This window comes from Typopeltis vanoorti, chromosome 10 (assembly GCF_054136105.1).
Source record: "Typopeltis vanoorti isolate ZY-2024b chromosome 10, IOZ_Tvanoo_1.0, whole genome shotgun sequence".
In the NCBI taxonomy this organism is placed as follows: Eukaryota; Metazoa; Arthropoda; class Arachnida; order Uropygi; family Thelyphonidae; genus Typopeltis; species Typopeltis vanoorti.
The window spans coordinates 18,835,698-18,859,041 of NC_143558.1; the positions used below are offsets into that span (position 1 = coordinate 18,835,698).

Genomic DNA, 23,344 nt, shown 5'->3' on the forward strand with positions numbered 1-23,344 from the left:
GGAAACATCAGTAAACAGAGAGTGCTTAAGAATGGATTACCTCAGGGCTCAGTGCTCGCACCATTGTCTTTTAGCCTTTACATTGCAGATATTCCTGAAACAGCCAGCAGGAAGTTTGCTTAATGCAGATGATTTAGCTTTGGCGATCAGCGACAAGTCTATGAAAAGAACTGAAGAAATATTGACAAATGATCTGTCGGCTTTATGGCAGTTCTATAAAAAATGAAGATTAACACCAAATTCTGGTAACCGAATGTTCTTGCTTTCACCTCAATAACAGACTTGTAAATCAAAAACCAGAGATATCTGATGGAACATTAATTTCATTTAATCCGACACCTAAATATCTGGGAATAACTCTGGATAGAACTCTGTCATATAAATAGCCAATGATTAATATCGCTGCTTAAAGTTCACAGCAGAAATAACATAGTTCAAAAGCTTTGTGGTACTATATGAGGCTCAAGTGCCACAACTCTGCAGTGCACCGCCATGGGTCTAGTTTACAGTGCAGCAGAGTATGGTGCTCTTGTGTGGCTCAGTAGTTACCATGTCAACAAACTAGATGCTCAACTTAACTCCACTCTGCATTTAATAACGGGTTGCATTAGGAGTACACCTTTCCAATGGCTCTTCACTTTGAGCCATATCGCTCCTCCCGAACTGTGACGACAGGAAGCCTTCATGATTATAAAAGAATCTTAAATAACCAAAACCTCCCAATACATGAATTTATTCGAGATGCTTTATCTAATAGCTAAAATCCAGAAGACCTGCCATAAAAACTGCCTGTAATCTTTTTAGCCAGAATGACAGTATGGTGAGTAGGTAGGATGTAATGTGATCCCAAGCAGTATCACCTGAAATTCGTAATTACATAAACATCTTCCAAAAACCATCTTGATTTGACCTGCCCAGTAATATATGGATGACAGCTAACAGGATTCATACAGGCCATGGTGTATGTGGAGACTTACTTTCAAAGTGGGGTAAGATACCAAATCCCCACTGTCTCTGTGGAGCCGAGATCCAAACCATTCACCATGTAGTACAGGAATGTGAGCTGACGGCATATCCAGATGACTTTAAGGATATCTTTGACCTATCCCCAGAGGCGATCAATTGGATTAAAAACCTAAATGTTAAAATATGATTAATCTTCTGTTTGATGCTTGTCATAAATTTCATGTTTGTATCTGCCTGAATGTAGATGTTTTACTTTTTATTTATATTATCATATATGCGTATCTTATCTATATTCATATGTATTTTATCTTATTGTCTTTTAACTATGTGTACATGCCATATGATAAATAATTAATAAATAAATAGTGAAAAGACATTAATTCCTTTTCAGTTATAATTTGAATTGTTTCTAAAGCAATACAATTGAGTGCTGTATGTTTTACCGCAGTTGCAATTTTTACTATCAGAAGATTTTGGTTAGAATTCCAGGAAGATATTAGTAATCATTAAATTAATTATTGATTTACTTCTAGTTGTTTATATTGAGGACACTGTTTATGAACAAAAATTGCCTTGTATGGTCATGCTTTCTTGCTTCTTTGTAGTTATGTTTTCAAACAACTTTATATTCTATGTATTTTGCCAGTTAGGTTGGCTGAGTGGATAATGCATCCACTCTTCAGTGTAAACTCTGTAGTGGCTGTAGGTAATAATTTTTATTAATATCTGTTTATGAATGTTTATAAATGTTTGTGAATATTTATGAATATCTGTAGATGTGAGACAATCTCCTTACTTATCATAGGCCTGAAGTAGCTTGGAAAAGATCAGTTTGGTATCTGGGGCAGAGTTTCCATGTTACATAATCCTTAGTCCACTCACATTGTTAACGTACTATGGGTCATCCGAAAATACTGTGTACCATCCACAAAAAATGGCACGCTTAAAAAAATTATGTATTTGTGTACATAGATTTTTTTTTTTTAATAAATTATTTAAATGACTTTATATGACACTTTAAAGCAGTGGTCGCCAAAGTGGTCGATATTGACTCCCAGGGGTCGATATAACATTGTTAGGGGTCGATAGAAAAATATAAGACATCATTGTACGGGTAATATTTAATTCGGTTAACTTGGATTACCTCCATCCTGAACGACAACGCAATTAAGAGTGAATCGTGGGAACAGTGACATGAATAAAACCTGTAGGATGGAGCAAGGTCATGAAAATAGTTACGGAGGCCAATCATGTAGGCCAAAATGACGGATTTACCAATAAACAGATGTCGGTGGTTCCCGCTCGGTGGCGTGCCGGGAGAGAGATTGCAACATGTGTGTGTGGTTGCTTATTTACTTATACTTACACGTATTCGATCCCAGTTCTCATTTTTGCGCATCAACATACAAGTGAGCATTAATGTTCTAAAATTTATGAACATACATATTGTAATTCAATTGTTATTCATTCACGAACTAAACTTCTCTGTGTTGAAGAGTTGAGCAGGGCTGGTAGTTTTGTACATCCTATATATACCTATAGGAAGATTGTATTATTGTTATTTTGTTATCTAAATTAAATTTTATATTTTATATATTATTTATCTCTCTTATCAAATATGTAATGTTAAGAAGGACGTCGAAAAGAAAAACGTATCCCTTTGACATTAAGCCAATATAATAATATATACTATATTACACATACAAGAAATGCTGTATCTATAAAATAAACAATCTAAAAACTCACATAAGTGTCTTTTTTCTGCTTGTCCTATTATAATTACTTAATAGTAAAATAGAGGGGGTCGATAAAAAGTCAAGAAACTCTTGAAGGAGTCGACGGTCAAAGAAGTTCGGTGACCCCTGTTTTAAAGCATGTTGAACTATATACAATATATATATATATATATATATATATATATATATATAATTTTTTTTTGACAAATATCAGTTTTATTTTTGTACCTCCAAATAATATGTTTAAAATTGTCTATTATATAAAGTAAAGAATTTTTTTTCTCTCTTTTACAGGTAACATCCTTGCTCTTCATTGTTGTCTTACTTCTTATCCAGAATCCATTTTCTATTTGTCTTGTAAAAATCCTGTTGCTATGTCTGATTGTCTGCATGAAATTTGTGACTTCTGCATTAATGTTGTGAAATATATGCTTTCTGTTTTAGCAGCTAAAGCAGGGAACATTGCTGGTAAATCATTTAAATTCATTTAATGACTTAAATTTAATTACTTTCAATTAATTTTAGAAAGAGACAGGATGTCGAAATTTCATTTTTACAATTGATGAGTCTAAGTCTTTATCTTTATAGGAAAAAATATTAAGCAAGTAGAAAAATGATCTAAAAATACATCATTTTATCAAATTTTGCCACTGTATAAAATAACAATGGTTATACTCAGTAAAATACATCATTTTTGTACTCCGCATCATCAAAAATACATCTATAACTAATGTATGTTAAGTTGATCAAACAAATGGAAGTTACCTAGGACTGTAGGATAGATGAATAAGACTTTCCTATCTCCTGGTCTCATGCAATAGTAGAACTCCATTATAGATGGCATGGATCATTTTCTGCAAATTAAGCTTAAGTTCTTTCAGAATGTATAGTAAATAGTAATGTGCAGCATTAATTATCTCTCCGTTTTCTGAAAATGCACAAGACTAATCTTATAATGGTTACAAAATACAGCACTAATTTTCTCTGCTGATAGTGCAGCCGTACACTTCTTTCTTCAGAGTGAACTAGGATTCTTGCATCGTTGATGCATACAGATATCAGATATAATACTTTTCAATGTTTCTCGCTCTCTCTTGACTTGCACTGACAGAGATTTTCCAATGCTTATCCTGTGCATTGCATTTTTGTTCTGATTTCAGTTCCCTAGCAACCCATTATATGCATCCTTTTTGAAATTTGATATGGCAATGTGTTATTCTGCAGCTAAACAATAGAAACATCTGCAACATCACTAATCTTTAACCATCTTTCTACTTAAATGATGGATTGATCTGAGTTATACACATACTGACTTGTAGGAAACAAAAAAAATAAAGTTTGCTATAGAATAAGTTTTGCTTAGAGATTTTTTTTTTTAAATAGCATTGCTTCTATATGGCAAAGTTTGTTTATAGTGAGCATGCATTCTAATGATGATTCTCTCTCTAAAGAGAGAGTTTAATATAAATGCTTTATAAGTCACATTAACTATAAATGATTAACCAGGTTTGACTTGTTGACTTTTTATTCATTAAAACAGAATGTTACTCTGACATGTTTGGATATTTTTATGGCTGATAGCATCTTCAGAAAGATATGAAGATACAAAAAACCCAGATGTTTCCAACAGCCATTATTTCTGTAAATTGAAAAATACTGGATTGACAGTTTTAATCATGTGTATCTTTAGACACATCATGTGCAGCCTATACATTTCTGTGTAAATTCTGTATATAGTTGATGGCATAGGAGAGATTGTGAATGTTACATACACTAATTAATGACTTCCAGATGTCATGAAGTATAAATCTTTAGTTAGTGTGCCATGTGAATGAATGATTTGGAAGACTCTTTGAACAATCTAATGAAAGTATTCTGTTCTAAGTAAGGCCTGGAGGAAGCTTGATAGTCTATTATTGATATTATGCGAGGATATGTTATGAATCTAGTTCTTGCTTCACTCTGATTTTCAACATTGCCTATGTGTTCTTTTTTTGATGAATTTTGAAACTTCTCTCAGTTTGACCCATGTATTCTTTTCTGCTAGAACAACGAATATATACCCCAGGATGCTTGTAGAATGGAATGCTGTGTTTAGGCTGTGAAATGTTCAGTTAAGAAGTGATATATGTGAAAATACAAAACTAAAACTGATGATTATGAAAATCTCACAAAGCAGCTTGGAGCAGTGACATGGTTGAGAAGCTGCAAAGGATGGATATTAGTATTATAAGGGGAAGTGGTTAAGGAGTATTTAAAGAAAGCACTGTCAAATTTCATATGTTAAGTGAAGAGGATAAATCAAGTAGAATTCAAACAATTTATAATTGGTATTTATGGTAGTGTTTTTATCAAAAATTCCACCCATAATCCCAATACAATGAAGTACATCCATGTATCATATTTGCAACCTTGCAATAAACTGGTACTTACTTTCTGTAATGACTAGCCATTTGTTTATTGTTCTGTCTCTTAGCATGGCTGATTTGTATTCTGAATTTAGAATGTCTGTCACATTTTCTGATGACAAATATGATTATTTGGTGTTTGTTTACAAATTTTGTTTGTGGATACAGTGCTGTAGCTGATATTATCAATATTTTCTACATTAAATAATTCCAAGTTGAGTAAGTTTATCTGAGTTTTCCAAAAATTTTGAGAGAGTTTCCTAATATCTCCCTTTGCAATCTAACAAGATGGTTGAATGAGAAATTGTGTACAGTAGAGAGTTCTCATATAAGTGTGCTTGTGAATGATTTCTATGCATCTTGGTGTTTTGCTAACAGAAATATGTTGTAGAGTGGTACTTGGAGAACTCTGTTTGTGGTATATACAGGATGTTTAACATTTCAAAACTGAGGATTATGCTCAATGGCTGGAATTTTATAAAGAGACAGTCATTTACATGTGACCCTGTCAACACTTACAGTTCACATCTATGGTCGAAAATTAATTCTAGTGCCACTGTGGAAGGCAATTTTCAACATGATTTCAGTATCAATATGTGATGCTGTACCATCTGTGACCAATTTATTGGTCCATTTATTTTCGAAGGTCATCTTACAGATGACATTTATCTATTACTTTTGCAAAACAAATTGCAAAATAAAATATAATTAGATAATGTGACTTTGGGTACATGCATTTCATATACTTCCAAAATGATGAAGCTTCTCTACATTTTTGCTCTGCACATGATACATCTCAGTGATCAGTTTCTTGGTTAGTAGAGCAGTCACTGGTCCTCAGACCATCCAGATCTTAGTACCTGAACCCATTGGAATTTTGTTTTGGAGTTTGTCATCAAGCACCAGACAGAAGAAAGCAGATTTACATTGCTCAGTCATCACGATTTGTCTGACCCAGCCTACTTGCAAAACACAAATGAACTGCATAATATTTGGTGAAGGATGTTTTCGAGAACTTATTTTCACCGTGAATTGTAAATCCTTGAAGATTTTTTTTCAAGTAGTTCAAAAAATAAGAATATGTAGATAAATATGTGTCTATATATTCATATTTTTAGTCCTTGAAAACTATATAAATTTTATTTTTAATTCAAAGATCCATACTTTCATAAATGTTCAAGATTCATATGAAGTTAAGTACTCAAAAATACCTCTATTATGAAGTCTAGATATTATGCATGTTTCAGAATTTTTATAAATCCAATATAGAAATTGGAATCTTGTCAAAGTAACTTATTTTCAAAAATTGATGCCATCTAAATTATTTGTATTCTTAAAATCAGATTTTGTTTTTCTTGTGAAATACTACAAGGTGACCTATAAGTCATGAAGGAGTTTAAACATTTAAAACCCTTTATATTTTTTGTTATAATGTGAAACACAGAGCCTGGAGATTTTTTTATTAGTTATAAAAAACCACATCATGTAAATAGCTTCCATTTTTGGCTTCACAAAGATGGGCCCTTTCTGCAGCATGTTCCATGACAGCTGTTAATATTTCTGGCTGCAGTGCCCTAATTTCTGCACAAATGTTCTCCTTCAGCTGTTGTAATGTCTGGGGGATTGTTCCTTCAGGTAATCCCATAGAAAGTAGTTGAGAGTGATCAGATCTGAACGTGATGGCCAATTAATTGCAGATCTTCATAAAAATATAAAATTGCACAATTTTGATTCGTTGTTGGGTTGTGAACTTTTACATAATTAATTTACTAAATGTTCCTTAGAATACTTGAAAAAAAAATAAAATGAAAAAATTAATCATCAAAAAAAGTTATTCACATTTTAAACCCCTTCATGACTTATGAGACCCTGTATATTGTCTTCATTTTCTATAATTTGCATAAATTGTGTGTTAATTCAGTAATGAATATATTTTTAAAATTAATGTTTAGCCCCATCATTTAAAGAAATGGGACAAGCTATTGAAGAAATTATCCATTTGTCAGGAAAACATCTAGATGATCAAGATCCTTATGTTTTATCATCAGAGTTTCAACTACTTCTTTCTTGCTGCTGGTTGTGCATTAAAGTAAGCTAAGTTATTTTGTTTGTTTTGCATAAATATTTACTGACAGAGTAGGGCAGGGATTGGCATCCTTTTTTGAGGGAACAGATATGTTTATCTAATTTAAAAAAAATTAATAATCAAAAGAGCTGTACCTCAGCTCCAGCTGGGAGAAAGAAAGAGCGGTTAAGAAATGTGATAGAGAGGAAAGGTCATCATCAAATTCCTGCCATGTACCCTCAAGGGATATACAGGATATGACAGTACTACATGGAAAAAATTACATCATTACTAACTTCCTATCTACAATTTTATTCCAAATCAGTCTGTTACTTCTCAAGACTCCAACATTATCAGATCTTATATTTCTGTCGTCTAAGGCACTTTGTACCATATCAATCCACCTATATCTTGGTCTTCCTCTGGGTCGTTTTGCTGCCAACCTGGCAGAGAACACTTGTTTCGCTAATCTTTCCTCGCCCATTCTGTGTAAGTGACCATACCACCTGAGATTAGCTCTGCTAATGCATTCCTGGATGCTGACAATGTCAAGTTCTTTCCTAATATCCTCGTTTTTAATATGATATTGCCATTGATGCCATCTGTTCACACCTCTAATCTTTCTCAGGACTCTCATATCTGTGGTCTCTAGTCTTCGGTCAAGTGTTTTACTTCTGACCCAGCTCTCAAGTCGATAAGTTAAAACTGGTTTGAACACTGTCTTGTATACAGCTAATTTAGTGTTCCGACTAATTTCTCTCTTATTCCATATGAATTTATTCAGTTGACTTCCCACCATACCAGCTTTGCTGATTCTGTTGTCTATTTCTATATTTAATTTACCATCTTCACTAAAACTCATGCCTAAGTAGCTGAAATGTTTTACTTGTTCCACAGGTTCTCCATTCACAACACAGTTGACATTTTCAGTGATTCTGCCTATTTTCATTGTCTTTGTCTTTTTATTGCTGACTTTTACCATATCTATTACAACAGTTATTCAATTTAGTCAGAGAATCTTGCAGACTTGTAGCGGATTTATTTAGAAGAATATCATCCACATAAAACAAAGAGCTGACATTAACATCTCCAATTTTGATATCATGTTTAATAAAACTTTCCTTCATAATGTGATCCATATAGATAATGAATAACAGAGTGGATAATGTACATCCTTGTCTCACACTAGACTTAACACTAAACCATCTTCCTGTACTTCATTCAATTCTAACTGCCAACTTACAACCCAAATAAAGACTAAGTATTGCTTGATATAATGCCCCATTGACACCATATAACTGTAGCGTATTGAATAGCTTCTCTCATGGCACCTTGTCATATGCCTTTTCCAAATCGACAAAACTTAAATACAAATCTTTGTTATATTCCCATGCTTTTTCAACTGTTTGTTGTAAAGTGAAGATCTGATCCTGACAGCCTCTACTTGGGCTGAATCCAGCTTTTTCTTCACCAAGCTTTTCTTCCACAATTCTTCTCAACCGTTTCTCAAGTATACTTGCATAGATTTTGCCAGGAACACTCAGTAGGGAAATACCTCTGTAATTCTCACATTCCGTTTTATTTCCCTTTTTATATATGGGTACTATGAGAGCTCTACTCCAATCATCGGGAATTATAGGAAGAAATATTCTCATTGTCCAGTTCCCCATTCTCATATTTGCCCACATTACTCTACTTGAGACTGACTGCCATTCAAGAAGATTAGCCTCGTATTTTGTGTTGTATACTATGGCTACTCCTTCTTTGCCTTGATTGTCATTGCCTGAATATAACATTTTGTATTTATTGATCAGAAAGATCTCACCAGTTTTTGTCTTTTTTGTTTCAGTCACCCCTATTATGTCAATCTGGTACTTATCTAATTCCTCAGCTAGCTCCATTTCTTTGCCATTCAGGATTCTTATGTTGATAATACCGATCTTTAACTCTGATGATGTTGAGTTGGGGTGTGTTTTCAGATTTGTTCCAGTAGCTGACTTTTCATTGTTCGCCCTGGTTCCCTGGTGAAAACAGCAGGGGGCCTCGTTTAACTGGGCGTGCCCCAGCCGGCATGAAATTTTGTCATGTTGTACCATCATTTTTTATTTTGGTTTAACCAATAAGAATAGAATTTGGTCTGCTAAATCCCAAATTGCCAGCCCATCCTCATTCGTTCACTATCCAAGTAGATACCCAACAGGGTGCACCACGAGAAGGTGAGGATTGGACGTTAGTTCAGAAGCCCTGGTTGGTTCTCTGCATTCCTTTAAAGGCTATGTGGAGGTCTCCTCTCAGTTATACAGCTTTGACCCTTAAGCACTCCAAGAGAGGAAAGGTAAATTGAAAATATAAGCATGAATGAATGACTTTTGCTACTGAAATTCTTGAGCTAGTCTCCCCCACATCAGACAAGTATGTCGTAATTTTCATCTTCAAACATGCTGAGAAATCACATTGTTCAGACAGTTAATAACACCACATCACTTATTTTAAAAAGTTAAGTAATTTATAATGTGAATTTGCATATCTATCACAAACACTATCCACACACAGATATTATTTGTTCCTGGATATGACTGTCAACAATAATAATATTATTGTTGAAAGTCATATTGTAGTAATATATCCCCATATCTTTATGGGGATACAATAGTATACAAAGGATTTGAAAAAGGAAGTGATCATCACTTGGTTTAAAGTAGGATAAAAATGAATTGTAGTTGAGCACCTTTTACGAGTAAACTGTAAACTCAACTATACAAATATTATTCAAGAAAAAAATTTGAAAAGAAGAACCAAGCCTTGAAATGTCAGTAATAGCAAACTATGAAAAGAACATTGACTGATTCAGTTAGGGAAGCATGTAATGAAGTTATATGCAAGAACAGAAAAATAAGAATACCATGGTGCAGACAGTAAGTTAAAGAAGCAGTTCCTGGAAAAGAAGAAAAAATAACAAATGCTCTTCCTAGCAAATAAGTTGGCAGATGCCTTAAAAGAAGAAAAATATAAGACGATAGATATGTATAAAAGATATGTATGGAAAGACTTCAGTAAGAATGTAGGAAATAAACATCAGAAATGTGGCAAAATGTTCTGGAAGCTATTAAAAAAACTTAGAAATGGAAGAAAGAGTACTATAATAGGAATGAAAAGATGATAAGATGATATGAAAATTGAAGTTAAGGATATTCTATATATCTGGAGTAATTACTTAGAAAGACTATTAAACAAAACAAGCAGTTACAGAAGATAGAAACTGTTCAAATGCATGCAGTAGTAAATACGAAGACTTAAGGTAGAAAAAGATATCAGTGGAAAAAGAAGTGTGGAAAGACAGCTGGAATAAATGGTAGTCAATCAGATAAGCTCAAATATGGTGGTAAAAAAGTTCTGCAGTGGCTATATTGCATAATTTAGAAGGCCTAGTCAGAAGGTCAAATTCCAAATGAATGGAGTAGAACTCTCATAGTCCTGTCAGGTGTCTTCTCCCTCCAGGAGAAAGACTCCAGTCTTTGTCTTCCTCTCTTTCTCTTTCCCTCAACAGTTCCTTCGAGGTGTCCTTTGTAGGCGATTATGTCTCAGAATATGTCCAAAATATCTGACTTTTCTCTTTTTAATGTCTTTCATCAGGCTCCTGTTGATGCCTGCCATCTGTAGTACCTCTTCATTTGTCTTTTTTTCTTTCCATGATATTCTCATAATTCTTCACAGCATCCACATTTCAAAGGCCTCCAGTTTTTTCACACTCAGATTGGAGAGTGTCCATGTCTCTACTCCATATAATAATGTAGACCATATGTAGCATTTGGAGATTCTTAGTCTTGTTTTCAGATTTAATTCTCTAGATGTTAGTAGATTTTAATTAGAGCTCTCATGGTGCTCATCTATAAAAAACAAATAAAGCTGAATGTGAGAATTACAGAGAAATTTCTCTGCTGAGTGTTCCATGTAAGATTTATGCATATTTGAAAAGAGATCGATAAAAATTATGGAAGAAAAACTTGGAGAAGAAGTAGCTGGGTTACAGGCAAATAGATGCTGTCAATATCAGATTTTCACTTTACAACAAATAGTAAAAAATCATGGAACATAACAAGGATCTGTACTTAAACTTTGTAGATCTGGAAAATGCAAACAACGAGATGGCCAGAGAAAAGCCTTTCAAAGTGCAACAGTTATGTTGTGCAAATGAAACATTATATGGAGCAATATATAGTCTATAATTAAGTCGTAAGTCAGAACTTAGAATTGAAGGAAATACAGGATGATGGTGTGATGAAAAATTGGTTATAAAAAACATATCAAAGTGCAACAGTTATGTTGTGCAAATGAAACATTATATGGAGCGATATATAGTCTATAATTAATTCGTAAGTCAGAACTTAGAATTGAAGGAAATACAGGATGATGGTGTGATGAAAAATTGGTTATAAAAAACGATGTACAATATTTTCTTGATTCATTGGGGAAGGAGGTTGTAGTCATTGGCTGAAAAAGGTATTGCTTATGATGTTGGATTCAAAAGTGAGTTCATTCCTATTATTCAAAATTAGTTTTGTCCTGTTGACTTGAGCATTTATATTCCTAAATAATTCGAGTGTCTCTGTTCAGGATTCCTTAACTCAGTTGAATGACTAAATACATGTACATGCATAAATCTCTAGGCACATGAGTACTTATTAATGTATAGTAGCAAGCTCATTCTCAGATGAAAAGCCAAACGGCTATTTTTTCTGGTGAGGTTGATAAGTAAAGGGGGAACTGTCGGCGGATCCAAGCGTAAATGACCACTTGGTAGTGCCAACAGTTCGTCGGCATGAAACGTTTAGATTGTAGTTATCGATCTTAGAGTTTCGCTACTGGCTGAATAACAATAAGGGATTTTTATCCCCCTTTATTTATCAACCTCGCCAGAAAAAATAGCCATTTGGCTTTTCATCTTAGTTATAATATGTTATAATATAATATAGTGGCACACCTTTCTGGCATTCGTATAGCGAAGGTATGCAAGTTCTTTTCACTTAAACTTTGATATTATCTAGGTCTAGCTGCTCACTGATGAGACCTCAAAAAAGGTTGAAACCGGTCTGGGTGGTGACCTCTCCTCATAATGTAAAGCAGTACTACATCTCCTAGGAGCTGTGTGTTTTTACATTATGAGAAAATATCAAGGATAGTGAGGGAGCTTGCTCTACCTTTGCATCGAGTTGCCTTGGTGTGGCACTACCAAGTGGTCACTTACGCTTGGATCCGCCGACAGTTCGTCGGCATGAAACGTTTAGATCATAGTTATAGATCTTCGAGTTTCGCATACTGGCTGAATAACAATAAGAGATTTTTATCCCCCTTTACTTAAGCTCATTCTCATTCTAGTCTGACATGTACTAAAGTCCTAGTATAATTCTCATTAATCCCTTCAACTGTTCAGTAATTGAGCAATGATTACAGTTACATATGATTTGAATTGACACGAGTTTTTACAGTACAGTTTGACTTGGGTCTTCTACACTGGTCTATACCCTTTTCCGATATTTTACCTTCCTAGGATGAACTCTTCTATAATTTATCACTCCTAAGTTCTTTTGGCACTAAGATGGGCTTTCACAATCTTTACATTACATTCTTCAATCAAGGACATACATACGATCATCTATTCTATGGCTGTGAAATTCACCACGTGGGCACTGACTTCTTTATAGAATTTTCTTTCTCTCATTACGATCACTGGACAATGAAACGCACTGACATTATCTTCTTTCTTTTTAACTAAATGGCGGCATCCCTCATTTCTTACAGTAGGAACACGGAATCGAAATCCCGCACACTTTGTTTCCTTATTGTGTAGGACAGAGAAAACTCCTAACCCATCACTCAGGAAAACCACGAGACCTATACGAACACTCGTGAAGAAAACTCTGAGGGAAAAAAAAGCCTTCTTTGGGGGGTTCCTAACCCTTTTATACAATGACCCCTATCGGCACCTTCTTCAATTTCTTTCCCCCCCCCCTTACTGGAGTCGATTTCACTGACCAATTAGAGTGGCATTTTTCTGCCAAAACATCATGCGGTCTGTGTGCACACGACTCGCATGTAATGAAGTCTCAATTCGGGAACTATGACCTTGAGCTTTAGTTTTTATTTAAGCTAACCTCCATGTCATCTATACTAAATTAATCCCCTTTCCAAAATTTTCTAAGAATTAACTCGAATCTTTAATCTCTTATTTCAAGTGTAAAAACTAGCCTCTCACATACAAAATCCTATGACTAATCTTCTTTGCTTTACTTAACCTTATTTTATCATATCACAACTGTAATAAAATTCCCTTCTTTTTTTTTTTTTTATTTAGTTCAACAAACAATTTCAGCTATATTTTTCACTTGAATGCAAGCATGTTTTTCTTTCTTTTTATTTTTTGTATTCGTTAAAGGCTCTTAACGATATCTGCTTAGGAACAAGCTTGCTTACTTAGTTATCTATACAGGATTTTTATTTCTTCTCTTGTCACATCATGATAACTGAAATTTTCACATTCTTAAGTTATCAGGGTGTAACGGTCCTTCCTTTTAATAAAAAATTTTCTTGCGAAGTGTTCCTCTTCTCATATCCGGTTTTTCCTTTTATTTCGTCCCTTTTATAACGTATGCATTATCCATTAACTCACGACTGATGTACCTAACTTCTCTGTTTTTTTTTTCCTCCTTCCTCTTCTAACCTTGCAGTAATTTACCTCTGATTTAACCTTAACTACTTTTGATTTCTTTTCACTGATTAACTCCTCATTTAATGATCTCTTCACTTTATTCACGTGGGATTCATGGTTCCTCTCCTGAGGTTCATTTCTCCCTTCTTTATGTAACTCTGGAGTTTGCCCCTTTCTTGTAATCTGTCTCCTTCCCAATACACTATGCATGTCTCCTTTGCAGACCACACTATGGACTGATACTTAGTTACTATGCTATGTTTGAAAGAATATTTATGTTGCTGTTTAAGGAAGCTATCCCTTACATGGAAATATTATTAGGAGTCAGGGCTTGATTTATTTTTTATGACACAGGAAGTTGTTTGTTGGATTATGTAATACTCAAACACAGTGGTGGCCGGTGAAAATTTTAAGTAGGGATACTGCATATACAAAATAAAAAAAAATAAATAAAATTATTTTTATCCTAATCAGTAACCAATTTATTAATAAATAAATTTACATATTAAAAAATTGCTTTATTAAAAATATTTCACCCTCACCATGAACAAACATCACTAATAAAAGTTTTGTATCTCATAAAAATAACGCGCAAGCATACGATACACTGCCCAAACGAGCAGTGTCGGAAATGACTTGTAACGTGCAATCACAAGCTCAAACGAATATCAGCGAGATGGCTGCATTTGGCCAAACGTGATAATTCTGACACTGCGTTAGATCGCAGTGCATTTGTTTCGTGTAATGATAATTGAAAAAATATAATTCTTTTCACATTTTCAATGGTGACAATCATCATAATTCAGCCTTGTATCTATATTTATTTTAACAAAATAAAATAAGATTTGCAAAAAATAGTTCGCCCTCACCATGAACATGCCCCAATAAGAAAAGTTTCATATTTCACAGAAATAACGCACGCAGGCATATGATACACTGCTCAAACGAGCAGTGTCGGAATGAATTGTAACGTGCAATCAAAAGCGCAGGGGTGCTTAAGGGTAAAAGCTGTATAACTGAGAGGAGACCTCCACATAGCCTTTAAAGGAATGCAGAGAACCGACCAGGGCTTCTGACCTAATGTCCAATCCTCACCTTCTCGTGGTGCAACCTGTTGGGTATCTACTTGGATACTAAACGAACGAGGATGGGCTGGCAATTTGGGATTTAGCCGACCAAACTGTATTCTTATTGGTTAAACCAAAATAAAAAAAGGATGGTACAACATGACAAAATTTCATGCCGGCTGGGGCGTCACCCAGTTAAACAAGGTCCCCGTTGTTTTCGCCAGGTAACCAGGGCAACAGCAAAAAGTCAGCTACTGGAACAAATCTGAAAACAAACCCCAACTCAACATCACCAGAGTTAAAGATTGGTAATATCAACGTAAGAAGCCTGAAAGGCAAAGAAATGGAGCTAACTGAGGAATTAGATAAGTACCAGATCGACATAATAGGGATGACTGAAACAAAAAAGACCAAAACTGGTGAGATCTTTCTGAGCAATAAATACAAAATGTTATATTCAGGCAATGACAATCAAGGAAAAGAAGGAGTAGCCATAGTATTCAACACAAAATACGAGGCTAATATTCTTGAATGGCAGTCAGTCTCAAGTAGAGTAATGTGGGCAAATATGAGAATGGGGAACTGGACAATGAGACTTATTTGTGCCTATGGTCCACAGAAGGTTCTACTAAGGTAGAAGTGGAGGAATTTTTTGAGGCTTTAGAAAAAGCAACTGACACAATGAAAAATGAAAAGTTGGTCCTTGTTGGGGATCTAAATAGCAGAGTAGAAAATGATTGTGAGACATACAAAAATATTTTGGGAAAATTTGGAGAAAAGAGAGCTAATAATAATGGCAAATATCTGTTGGATTTCTGCTCAGGACATGGACTGGTTATTACTAACACCATGTTCCAACATAAAAATGTGCACAAATTCACATGGAGAGAAGAGGCTAGGAATAAGAAAAGTCTCATTGACTATGTTATTGTTGATAGTGATGTTTTCTCCCTGGTGCAGGACACCGGAGTGTACAGAGGATTTGAAATTGGAAGTGATCACTATTTAGTCTTGAGCAGGATAAAATTGAATTTCATATTGAAAAGAATAACATGTAAGAAAGTTTTAAAGCGAATAAAAGTTGAGCAGCTCTCAGATGTGAACTGTAGACTAAAATACAGAAAGATTATTGAAGAAAAAATGAAAGAGTTTGAGAACAGGAATCAAACCTTGAAGATTCAGTGGCAAACTCTGAAGAAAACATTGATTGATTCTGTCAGAGAGGCATGTGGTGAGGTTGTCTGTAAGGATAAAAAAATCAGAACTCCCTGGTGGACACAGGAAGTTAAAGAGGCAGTGAAGGAAAAGAAGAAAGCATATCAAAAGTTCCTGTCAAATAAGTCAGCTTGTGCTCTTAGAGAATACAGAGACAAATGCAAGAATGCTAAACACTGTTTAAAACTAGCTAAACAAAAGTCATGGGAGGACTTTGGCAAGAATATAGAAAATAAATATCAAGAAGGTGGCAAAATATTCTGGAAGTTGTTGAAGAAGCTTAAGAATGGAGGAAAGAGTGCTGTAAAAGGAATTAGAGATGATAAAGGTGACATGAAAACTGTAGAAAAAGATATCCTTGAAGTATGAAGTAATTACTTTGAAAAACTGCTAAATGAAACAAGCAGTGATGACAGTACAGTGGTAAAAAACACTGACCAGGCATGCAGTCAGGAATACATATCCATACTTGAAGTAGAAAAAGCCATCAAAGGCTTGAAATGTGGAAAGGCAGCAGGAGTAGATGATATTCGACCAGAAATGCTGAAATATGGTGGTATAAGAGTATTACGGGGTGTGCACTGCATAGTTCAGAAAGCATGGACAGAGGGACGAATTCCCGATGATTGGAGTAGAGCTCTCATAGTACCCATATATAAAAAGGGAAATAAAACTGAATGTGAGAATTACAGAGGTATTTCCCTACTGAGTATTCCTGGCAAGATCTATGCAAGTATACTTGAGAAATGGTTGAGAAGAATTGTGGAAGAAAAGCTTGGTGAAGAACAAGCTGGATTCAGGCCAAATAGAGGCTGTCAGGATCAGATCTTCACTCTACGACAAATAGTGAAGAAAGCATGGGAATATAACAAAGATCTGTATTTAAGTTTTGTCGATTTGGAAAAGGCATATGACAAGGTGCCATGAGAGAAGCTATTCAATATGCTGCAATTATATGGTGTCATTGGGGCATTATATCAAGCAATACTTAGTCTTTATTTGAGTTGTAAGTCAGCAGTTAGAATTGAATGAAGTACAGGAAGATGGTTTAATGTTAAATCTGGTGTGAGACAAGGATGTACGTTATCCCCGCTGTTATTCATTATCTATATGGATCACATTATGAAGGAAAGTGGTATTAAACATGATATCAAAATTGGAGATGTTAATGTCAGCTCTTTGCTTTATGCAGACGATGTTATACTTCTAAATAAATCTGCTGCAAGTCTGCAAGATTCTCTGACTAAATTGAATAGCTGTTGTAATAGATATGGTATGAAGGTCAGCAATAAAAAGACATAGACAATGAAAATAGGCAGAATCATTGAAAATGTCAACTGTGTTGTGAATGGAGAGCCTGTGGAACAAGTAAAACATTTCAGCTACTTAGGCATGAGTTTTAGTGAAGATGGTAAATTAAATATAGAAATAGACAACAGAATCAGCAAAGCTGGTATGGTGGGAAGTCAATTGAATAAATTCATATGGAATAAGAGAGAAATTAGTCAGAACACTAAATTAGCTGATACAAGACAGTGTTCAAACCAGTTTTAACTTATGGATCTGAGAGCTGGGTCAGAAGTAAAACACTTGACCAAAGACTAGAGACCACAGATATGAGAGTCCTGAGAAAGATTATAGGCGTGAACAGATGGCATCAGTGGCAATATCATATTAAAAATGAGGATATTAGGAAAGAACTTGACATTGTCAGCATCCAGGAATGTGTTAGCAGAGCTAATCTCAGGTGGTATGGTCACTTAAACAGAATGGACGAGGAAAGATTAGCGAAACAAGTGTTCTCTGCCAGGTTGGCAGCAAAACGACCCAGAGGAAGACCAAGATATAGGTGGATTGATACAGTACAAAGTGCTTTAGACGATAGAAATTTAAGATCTGATAATGTTGGAGTCTTGACAAGTAACAGACTGATTTGGAGGAAAATTGTAGATAGGAAATTAATAATGATGTAATTTTTTTCATGTAGTACTATCATATCCTGTACACCCCTTGAGGGTACATGGCAGGAATTTGATGATGATGAATCACAAGCGCAAACTAATATTGGCGAGACTGGCTGCAGTTGGTTGAATGTGATAATATCGACGCTGTGTTAGATCACAGTGTATTTGTTTCGTAATCTAAAGCATTAATCGAACAATTCCAATTATTAACTATTCAATCACTGTCGAAACATAAGCTGTAACCTTTAACATGTTGTATTGCATTTATATAATGTTGTAAGCATTGTTATTATTTATAAACACAAACAAAATTTAAATTTTTCATTTTTTCCTTGGGGGTGCTGCAGTGTCGCAGTGCTCATGTATGGGCCACCACTGCTCAAATATATACCTCAGTTATTCTAGTAATTACTGGAAGAAGTTGAGAAAGTTATAGTACGAAACTAATGTTTGCATAATGGGTCATGAACTTTTATGTAGTTTATGTTGTGAACAGCTCTTTTTAATATATATCATTTTGCATTTTAAGTAAAATGTTTTGTACTAGTTTCTAGTGCCCCCCACCACCACCCCAACCCCAAAGAGTATATCAGATATTTAGGTGGCACAACTTGTCCTTTGTATGTTATTCTTTTTTGCTTATTTTGATAATACATCCATTTAATTTTGAAAATTTTTTTTTCAAGTTCTGATGTAAATAATATCTAAATAGTATTGGAAGAATGCATTTCTAAAATTGTTTGCTTTTATTACAATATTCTTTTGCAAAGAAATAAATTTTTGGAATTAAATTAGAGAGTAGTTACTATTTTAAATTAGCTTGTAGTATAAGTGATTGAGTAATGCATGCTAATATTAAAAGATTATATAAAAATATTGGTATAAAATCAAGAATAACACATTTATTGATTAGCATGTTCTCTTCCTTTAGGAAAGCTGCCTTCTTCTTAGTGACTTAGTTGTAACTATTCTCTCTAACAGCACAACATTACCACTACTGAGATGCCAAAAGCTTCAAGAAATTGGAGACATTATGGCAAGAGTCTTGATCAAATGTCGTCACAGGGTAAAGTAACGAAGTCAGGTTTATTAAGAATTCATTGAATAATTATAGCTATAAATATTATTTCTGGAAAATTTCCATGTCACCCTTCTAAAACTGATATTGATCCTTATGGCTATTTTGCATATTTTCATAGGGAGTATCCCTTTGTATTATATCATTAGCTTTTTTACTCCATTTAAATTAAAACATTGATGATTTGTATTTTAAAAACATAAAGGAAAAAATATAAAAGAATAATTTTTGACATACCTTTATAGAGTACTCAAGATTAACTTTCTTATGGAACAGCATCAGAAATTATTATCTGAGACCTCCAGGGAGTCAAGGATTCATTGATGGAGGCTATAAATCACCTAAACTAGCTGTCATTCCTTAAATCAATTCAAACTAGATGCACTCACTACCCCTAAAGGCAAACTGTTCACTCACTGCTCTCTGAGAGAAAAACCTAGCTTTTAACCCTTTCTTGACTGAACAGTATATCGCCATATATTATATATACTCACCAGAATTGTTGGGAAGTGGTTAGCATATCTTCTCTCCAGCCAAAAGGCTGCGGGTTTGAATCCCACCGTGGGCATGGATGTTTGTGATTGTCTGTGAAAATACTAGTAGTGGTGATGGGCAGTAGATGGTGTTGGTGTAGATGATGATGATGGTAGTTGCGGTTCATTGTAGTTGGTGGATTGAGTGGTGGAGACGGAGAGTTGTGGAGTAGGTGCCCTCCCTCAATGAGTCTGTGAACTCCCTGGAGTGTCGCGTAATAATAATAATAATATATATAAATATATATATATATATATATATATATATATATATATAACTGAACTTTAAACCATTAAAATGAACTATCAATAACGAACTATAAAATATATAGCTTTGTAATTCATTATTTAAATTAAGGGGACATTAAATCCCACATTGTTTTAAAACCGAATAAGAAACTCAAAGATTGGAATTAGAGAGTTTCATGCTGAATATAGTATAATAAACTATAAAAGTAGCGGTGATTACTAGCGTGAGCTAATGCAAGTAGTCTTAGTACATAGTACAAACTCGGGCAACTCGCAGCAAACGTGGTAAAGTTCTGATCGTTATTCTTGGTATTTTCCATAATGTAAAACACATTTCCTAGGAAATGTATGCTGTTATTACATTATGGTGGGGAGGTCACTACTCTGACCAGTTTCAGCCTTTATTGAGTCTTCATCAGTGAGTAGCTAGACCAAATTAATAATACCAAAGGGTATACCAAAAAGAACTTATATACTCTGCTATACAAGTTGTCAAAACTTCCCTTAATTTAAATAATGTTTATATCGCCGAATTGAAGCCTATTGGCTCTTTATATTTAAGTAGTTGTAATTCATTATTCATCAAGATCATTATAGTTCATTATTCATCAACTAGTAGACTAGTAGTAAACACTATAAATTAGTGTTTACTGCTAGTCACAAATTGGCAACTTTTCTAAACTTATCAAATCTCACTCATATAAGGAAATGTTAGAATACCACAACATGGAATACAAATTTCTTTGCCAACACGACTGTGATGTCACCTATACAGGTTCCACAATTAGATCATTATGGGCAAGACTACTGGAACACTTCCATGATTGCAATATACCAATTCCAGAACTTCTAAGAAATAAGAAGAGTAAAAACCAAAATAAGAACAAAATGTCAAATACCTGGAAAACAGAAATTGCAATCCATCTGCTTGAAAGAAGCATACCCCACAAATAGAAAAAAGCCATCATATTAGACATACAGAATAAGGAAACAGTGCTAAGGATATCAGGAACTATAGCCATTAAATCCAACAAAAACTCCATTAACGTCTACTACCCTATGTAATCTCAGAGAATTAGAAGCTCCACAAAATGCAAATTGGACCAAGATTTCTACCAATAGAAAGCAACACAGAAAATCCGATGCAAATATAAAGCCAACATGACATAGACTCCAATTTGCGTATGAGCTGTGAAGACAACACTTAGTCAAAATGGTGTGTACCCTATAATTTTTATCTATTTTATCTTTATTTTTCATCTTCCTTTTTTTATTAAATTTTGTAGTTCAGCCTCGATACGAGACCATTATGAAATCAGTATGTATTTTTCGGGTTTTAATCCACATATTTTAATTTTCACATTTTTAGCCTCCATATATATTTAGCTCTATTTTGATCCCTATTTTTGAAAAAAGTTCTGATGTATTTATTCAAATAATAGTCCTAAATGGTTTATAGTTCATTTTAATGGTTTAAAGTTTAGTTATATATATATATATATATATATATATACTTTTTATCAATATATTTCTGATGTTGTGTTGTGTTGAGGATTCTATGAAGGTTTGTCAAAATTATTCCTTTTATATTACTTCCCTTTATGTTTTTAAAATACATATCATCATCAATATTTTAATTTAACTGGAATAAAAAAGCCAATGATGTAATACAAGGGGTACTTCTTATGAAAATAGGCAAAATAGCCATAAGTATCAATAATAGTTATAGTTATCTCTTGAATAAAATTTTGTAACTGTATCTCAGTTGATTAGTTGCTCCCAGTATAATGACTGTCAGAATGTTGCTGTCTAAATGACAATTCACTTTTTCATAAATGATCTCTCACTTCCTTTTCACTTCCAATGTCCTTCAGTGTCATAACTCAGCCAATGGTAATAAGATATAAATAAAATCATCTAGGTAATAATGGATTTAGGCAGGGTTTGAACTTTATCATGGTCATTGATAATTACTTTAGAGATAAAAATCTTTTGATTGAGTACTGAGGTATTAGTTAACTGACATGCAAGGCATTTGGAATCTACAAATAACAGTAAACTTTAATTACCTGGAACTGAGTGTTTCATCATTATCTATATTAATGACATCATCAAGAATTAATATTGTTAATAATAATAAATCTTCATGGAATCAACAGACTCATTGGAAGTCTCAGTGAACCAGCAACATATCTAGCATAAATCATTCATACTCCTAGTTGCATTCACACACACACACACACACACACACACTCTCTCTCTCTCTCTCTCTCTTACTTCAGCAGTTCATTTCATTTGCCTACTACTCTCCATATGAAAAATCCATTCTTCATTTCCATTTTCACCACTCTCTCTTTCCACCTCCTTCTCCTTATCCACTAAATTCTGCAATTTACATTTTCTTAGCCTCTCCCTCCCCCAATAGCCAACATTTCAGTCCTAATATTACTCGTAACTCATCTCAGGTCCCTGATAGAGTTTGCTTATCACATTGGACACCTCCTGACCAAATTTGCAAAATAGTTTGTGTGTATGATCTGTTCCAGTTATTTCAATGTGCATCTCATCATAGGAACAGTTCTGTGTAATTCTTCATGATACTTAGTATCCTCTGAACAGTTACACCAATGATGTAGCACTCCGTGCTCCATAGTGCAATAGATGCATCTGTTAGGATTAAAACATCAACCCATGCTAATTTTTTTTCAGGCTGAAAAAACTACGTACATCTTCTTGAAGAGATCAACATCACTTATTATGATTCATCTGAACAACTGAATTCCCCCCCCCCCTCCATCAAATCCATGTAAATGTCATTAAGAAATTAGTTGAACAGTAGTGGTTTCAATTAACAGTACATTTGTAAATATTTTTAATTTTTAATTTAATTTTTTATAAATATTTGTAATTTTGGTATCACTTCACTATTTACAAATGTACTGTTAATTGTAACCCTTGATTTAGTAAAGTCACATTTTCCCTTTAATATATTTGAACTATTTAAATTTACAGTACATCCAAATTATTTTACATGGAAAGGGAAGATATACAAACAACTAGATGGGACAGCAATGAGTTCCCTCCCTTTAGCCAATTTCTACATCGAACACTTGGAAAAGCTAGCTATGAATACAGCCACTCTCAAACTCAGTGGTTTGGCTATGCTATGTTGATGATTTTTGCTATTTGACCACATGGTCCACACACATTGGATACATTTTTAGGGCATTTAAATAGCCAACACCCTAAAATCGACTTCACAATGGAACAGGAAGCTAATGACTGTCTGCCCTTCCTGGATACACTAACCACACAGATTCCCGATGATTCCTTATCTTTTTCTGTTTATAGAAAATC

General features: G+C 34.1%; 1 protein-coding gene across 4 annotated transcripts in view; it reads left to right on the top strand.

The window, feature by feature from the left end:
* The window catches only part of LOC150102203 (tRNA (32-2'-O)-methyltransferase regulator THADA-like), a 424,395-nt gene that overhangs the window by 144,265 nt on the left and 256,786 nt on the right, over window positions 1-23,344 (top strand). For all 4 annotated transcript variants that reach the window (XR_016548929.1, XM_090399010.1, XM_090399012.1 and 1 more), the window contains 3 exons: window positions 2,997-3,170; window positions 7,063-7,199; window positions 19,059-19,193. Coding sequence is in view for 3 of the 4 variants with exons in the window: in XM_090399010.1 (XP_090255136.1) it covers window positions 2,997-3,170; window positions 7,063-7,199; window positions 19,059-19,193 (446 nt within the window). In the remaining variant the exon portion in view is untranslated. The remainder of the gene's footprint in view (window positions 1-2,996; window positions 3,171-7,062; window positions 7,200-19,058; window positions 19,194-23,344) is intronic.